The sequence below is a fragment of the Dendroctonus ponderosae genome, unplaced genomic scaffold (assembly GCF_020466585.1).
Source record: "Dendroctonus ponderosae isolate FM_Combo_2020 unplaced genomic scaffold, Dpon_F_20191213v2 Dpon_F_20191213_1, whole genome shotgun sequence".
Lineage (NCBI taxonomy): Eukaryota > Metazoa > Arthropoda > Insecta > Coleoptera > Curculionidae > Dendroctonus > Dendroctonus ponderosae.
Window position 1 is genome coordinate 62,789,966 of NW_026017110.1, and position 5,975 is coordinate 62,795,940.

General features: G+C 36.4%; 1 protein-coding gene across 2 annotated transcripts in view; it reads right to left on the bottom strand.

The window, feature by feature from the left end:
* The window catches only part of LOC109541030 (insulin-like receptor), a 22,732-nt gene that overhangs the window by 8,335 nt on the left and 8,422 nt on the right, over positions 1 to 5,975 (bottom strand). Inside the window, exons 1-4 of one of the 2 annotated variants that reach the window (XM_048661146.1) lie at positions 4,863 to 4,997; positions 4,375 to 4,584; positions 1,456 to 3,879; positions 1,247 to 1,386 (exon numbers count right to left, since the gene is read on the bottom strand). In XM_048661146.1, the coding sequence (XP_048517103.1) occupies positions 1,247 to 1,386; positions 1,456 to 3,879; positions 4,375 to 4,584; positions 4,863 to 4,893 (2,805 nt within the window). In that variant the 5' untranslated portion in view covers positions 4,894 to 4,997. Of the gene's footprint in view, positions 1 to 1,246; positions 1,387 to 1,455; positions 3,880 to 4,374; positions 4,585 to 4,862; positions 4,998 to 5,975 lie in introns of those variants that run through there. The other variant, XM_048661147.1, reaches the window with a different exon arrangement.

Sequence of the window (5,975 nt, forward strand, 5' to 3'; positions counted from 1 at the left end):
AATACGCTCTTCTCTTGGATAAATCTTCATTTTAACTTAGCAACACAATAATAATATTAAAATAACGACCAACACGTCTACAATTACAAAAAACAATACTACTCTAGCTATTAAAAAGAGACTTTGCAGTCTAAACTGACAAATAATATAAATGATTTGACATGTGTAAATGGCATAGGCAACTTAGATACATTGGAACCTTAAATTAAACATCATCAAATGGTGCACAGAACGACTATTTGACGTATTTTGTAAAGAGGCAAAAACTTAGCTATTAACATGCTAATACCATTCGATAGGTAATTAAAAATTTCATTTCCTGGTAAGTTAAAAAATATGGGGTTGTATTTAAATTAATCAAGTTAGAGCCACTTAAAGTTCTCATTTGATTAGTTTAAATTTGTGTATAACATGGTAAGTTTATTATCATTGGGATATAAAATATTATATCTTGTTACACTTCACTATAAATTACACTTACATAACTTAAATACTTATAAAGTATTTGACACGTGAAAATTAGATTAGATTTTGATTAAACTCGTATTATTTAAAATACTTTAAGATTTAGGTGTTATAAACCTTATTAAAACAGACACTTATTTTGTTCAGCGAATCCAAAAACGCAATAATATACAGGACATTTCATTTTAAAAAATGCAACGTGGATACCTATAAATTCGTCGATATTTTTAAAATGTGCGCTCGGTAGGCGTCGCATTCATAAAATAATACTTTTTAAAAATCAAACGGTTTAGCCGCAAACTTCCGTGCCGTATAGCGTGAATAACCCTGTATGGAGCTAGAAATGAAAAACGAATATTTATGGATAAAAGTTACGTTAATTGACATTATCAAAATCCACTTCATATCCAAAAAGTGTGAGCTTTGAGCAAAATACTTGGTGAATTATAAATTAAATTATTTTCCACCACAGCTTAAGAACTGGAAAAACTTAGCAGGTTCGAGCGATGGCCGCAAAAGCCAAACTCTCATATAAAACGTAGTTGGAAAAACTAAAAGTAAATTTGTATAAATAAATGTTGGAATGAGTCTTAAATGTTTCTACGCGTTAATGTGTTGCTACCTTTTGATTAGTTAGCCAGTAAAACTTCATTTAAAAATATCGACGAATTTATTAATAGCACCGCGAATTCAAATAGTTGATGAAAGTAATTAGGCATGCAAAACTCATCGCATTTATATCTAAATCTCATATTTGTAGGATTTAGGAGGAGTAACTTACATTTTCGGTATCCTCACGCTTGTAACTAATGGTAACAGCAACAATCATTCGATTTGGATCTGATGGCTGAGCCCAGCGCACGGTGACGCTATTCGAAGTGGTGTTGACGATGGTAGCATTCAGGATATTATCAGCTCCCTCTGAATACAACAGGAACAGAGCATGAGTTAAATTATTCATCAGATTCATTCATCAGATTTGGCACTTACTTTTCGGAAGTGTTTGTGCGGTATCATACGCGGGTTCTCCACAAGGCTCTTCGTGATCATCCTCCTCTTTTTCCCTACAGCAGTAGATGGTGACATCATATTCCGTAAAATGCCGGAGATTATCAACCTCCAATGATAGCACTGATGCATTGACTGTGTAAATAAACGTCTTCCAAAACTGCGTTGCCGGTTCTGTTGAATTCTCCATTTTTTTGTCGGCAGAATTAATGTTATCGAAGAACATATAGTCGTGAGGGTCATCAACAGTGGATATTTCCGTTGAATTTGCGGAGTTCGCATCAAGCATTTGATCAACGTCTCTTCGCATGCGACTGGGTCGTTTGATATACACTTTATTATGAAGAGCATTTTCAAACTCTATTCTCAACACTTCCTCTTGCTCGTCTGTAAGTTCAGTATCAATTTTATCGTTGGTGTTGTTGCAAACTTGAGGTGGTCGTTGCGGTGTCACCATTGGCTTCGATTTCGTACTATCCGGAATTACTGTATCGGTGCAGTAGTTTCTATTGGGCAGAGAAATGTCTTTGTGCTTGGTTCCATAGATTTTAAAATACGAAATTTTTCCGTTTGGCCGGTGAGGGGGCGACCAACTAACCCGCAAAGAACTACTTGACGATTGGACTATTTGAACTTGTTCCACAGCCGAAGGTTCTGAAGGTTTCGTTCTAAAATAGTTAATGTCGCTTTGGGCACCATTTTTTTCAGTGGCAATAGTGTAAGTTTTCACAAAAAATGCATATTGAGTATAAGGTTTTAGGTTGTTCAAAGTGTGCTTAATCACAGGCTGATCCAAGTTGTTAGCTTCATCCTCAACTCGCCAATTATCTTGACCGCAAGCGTCTCGGCCGTCAAAAAAGTTCACCGTTTTGGTTGGAGCTTCGATACTATGCACACTGTATCGTAAAAGATTTCGGGGATCGTCGATTTTCAAAGGAAACCACTTTAATGTGACCGATTTGCTGGAAACAGTTGCAATAGTAACATTCAGTTTACTCATCATGCAGGCGGCTTTGTCGCCGTTGGAGTTTTGAGCTACTTCCATCTCGGTAGAAGCTGAAAGGTTGGCTTTGTTCCTAAGCTCCTCAATTTTTCCAAGACAAAGCTTGGGGTTAAAGTGGAAAAATAATCTACCGTGATCAATTTTAAAATCTTTATGTGTACTCCAATCGAATAGATCTTGCAGATTTTGGTTATCTAAAACTATAATGCTGTACCTTTGGCTTTCCAAGTTTCTTCCACCGATTCTCCTAAGACTTTTAAAAAAATTCAAATTAAGCAATGAAAAAGATCGAACTACTTTGAGATAATCATCGATTTCCTCAATCATGCCCAAATTCTCCTGTAAAGCTTTGACCACTTGGTTGCCGCCTTTTATTTGAATCTCTACAGAACCTGTTATATGGGTGCAGCTTCTTAACTGTGAAGCAAGGTTAATACTGTCTATTCTGGCTCCAGGACATTCTTTTCTGCACGTATTATTACACTTGCTACAGCTGTGGTCTGTATAATTACCGGAGTAATTTGGAGGGCAATGTAAAACGCATGAACCATCATGAATTTTATACGGATGTTCGATTAAATCAGTTGTTTCAGAGTCACTATCTTCAAAGTCGATGGGTCTAGTCATGTTGACACATTCCGAATGTGTTACACATCGTCTTTCGAGATAAGCCAAATAATTCCTGGGACACATTTGCACGCACTTGGAGGAATCATCTTCTCCCGCACTAAAAACAAACTCCTGGCAGGCAAAACACTTTGTAGTGTCGGCTCCACAGCCACCAATGCACCGTGGATGACAACATTCTCCTTCATCATTACAAGACCGTTTCCCGCAGCCTGTGCAGATTTTCTGACAGTGATTCCTGTTCCAGCAAAGGTACTTATTGTTGTTGTTATTTTTATTCCGCTCATTGCGTGGACAGGCTTTGCCGTTGATTGCCTGAGGACACACTGGACACTCATTCTCTGGCTTAAGGCTTTTGATAAATGTTGGATCCTCTGTAGAAATTATTTTCGTCCAGTCAATGCTATGTACGAAGCAAAGAGACGGGTTTCTGTCTATGTGGACTTTCCCATTCATAATATGCGTTAGAGAGTGCAATCCAATTTCCTGGAGTGAAGCCATTTCGAAAATGACCAAAGATTTTCCTCCTGGAAATAGATGCTGTCCCCGAATTACTGCTAGGTTTGGAAATAACTGGCCCACAGTTTTCAGACTGTTCACTCTGAAAAGTAGGAAGTAGCCAGTTATTTCCCTTAAAGCTGGAAATGAAATCTGACTAAACTCAGTTTCATTTAGGTTGTCAAAAAGAAGGATTTGCAAGGAACCTTCGATAACCTGACAACCTTCCAATTGCTTGAACGAGTCGATTTTATTTCGGATGTCCAAACTTTTGCAAACTGAAACAAATTTGCTGATTGAATATACTACAGGACGCCGGCATTGCCGGACTTGCGAGACTTCGGCTTTAGTGACTTGCATTTTGAGAATGAAAGCGTCGAAAATGAACCAACACAAGCCAGACATACATTTTCTCCACTTACTGTCTCTGCGTTGTTTTATAAATTATATATTTGCGGGGCAGGGCCTTTTGATCCGTGATTTAAAACCGATTTCGAATTCTAAGGGCTGTAAATACTGAATGTTAGAGCAAATCAAGTCATTGGTTCCACACTATAAATGAACGAGCAATTTGCCAAATTTTGTATTACTAAAATTCGAGGACCAAAATAATAAACACGTGCTAGAACTAGACAAATGAGCATAATTAGCGCGCCGCCCGTTCAAATATTTATTTTAGCGACACTTTTAGCGCATTAGCGAAAGAAATTCCAGTAGGTGGAGCGAAGTGTAAAGGAAGCCTTAAGAATAAATTAAAAATTAAAAACACTTACTGCCATGTTCTGGAACAGGGTAGAGAAGTTCAGCTGCCTCCACTTTGAATGACAGCGGCAGAAAGAGAAAAAATTGAAACGCCAAGATAATGGCACAGGGCCGCAAGATCCCTAACCACATGGCTGAAGACTTGCCTGCCATCAGAGGCACCCCCTGATACGCCGGGGATCGGCGAAAGGGCTCGATTTCCCGTAAAAAATCATTCGGCTCTGTAAACAACAGAAACTCATATACTAAAAATAGATTTTAAATTGTTGAGTGTGTGCCATGACAAGCAACAAAGTTTTCCTATGTCGGAACACATTGCAAAATCGTTCTGAAGACTTCAAATGTGAAGCAGTTTCTTCTATTAAATACGCTGCATCACAACTTCAGATATATTAAAATAACGTAAAAGTACTGAGTTAATTGCAAAGAGTGTTATAAAAAGCAGTTAAGGTCATTTAAAATTAGATGAATTGTAACGGTTTACATGCAGTGAAATTACCTATACTATGGTGAAAAGAAGGTATACACATTTTCCCCGATACACTACAAAAAGTAAAAACAAACGCGACAAATTTCAAACAAAATAAAATCGAAACTACACTCCACAACGACTGTCACTAAGAATATCTGTAGATAAATGTTCAACTATTTCAGATGCTACCATTGAATTTATTACAAACTTTTTTCGACTGATATTGTAAACATTTTATTAAAGCTGAAAAATATTTACTCCTCCCATGAACTTCAACAAGAGACCATATCCATAAGTAATAAAACAATTTGCAAGTAGTCAAACGGCATTTAATTACAGCTTATCAAAAATTAATATCTTCGTTGTAGAAAGTCGGAAAAAAACTACTGGGAATGTTTCATTAAGTTGGACTTAATTAATTCGCAAAAATGTATTAAGTTTATTTATTATGAAAACGCAATGTCAGTAGCACACAAACTCAGGGTAATAAAAAAAATACTTTGGAAATTTGCTGTCGTCGCGTCTGGCAGAGCTGATTAAAAGCTGGAAAATCGAAAACAAAGGTTTCACTTACACTGTTCTGAGATAAATTGCATATTTATAGAATTAAATTTGAAAATGAGCATCAAATTAAAAATGCACCGAACTGAGCTGGAGCTTAAAACGTGATTAGCATAAAATCGGGCTCATTATTTTGAATAAATCGAACAATAGCCTAAAGAACGACTAGAGTAGAAAAAGTTTTGACGAACTTTGAACATAACTTGGCTTTCACACTAATAGCTTTTTTATTTATTACTGGGTTATGCGAGGAATTATTAAGCTTATAACCGCACAGAGTGAAGTAATGTGTTGCAAACATGAAAGCTTTGTGTTTGTTTTCAATCCCTCATAAAAAAGTATCCAAAATTAATATTCAAATGCACCGAGAATCAAATAGAAAAATTTCAATATTGTTTAACTAGATAAATTAATCATGAATTGCTTACAGATAACTATGCAATATACAGATAACTATGCAGATAATGGAAGACGTTGCAAACCCAGAAATTTTAACGGAACACTTTGTTTATGTTTTTAAGTTGATTTCTACTGAACTTTATGTTACCACCACCTAAAAGAAAGGTCGTCACATTTTTT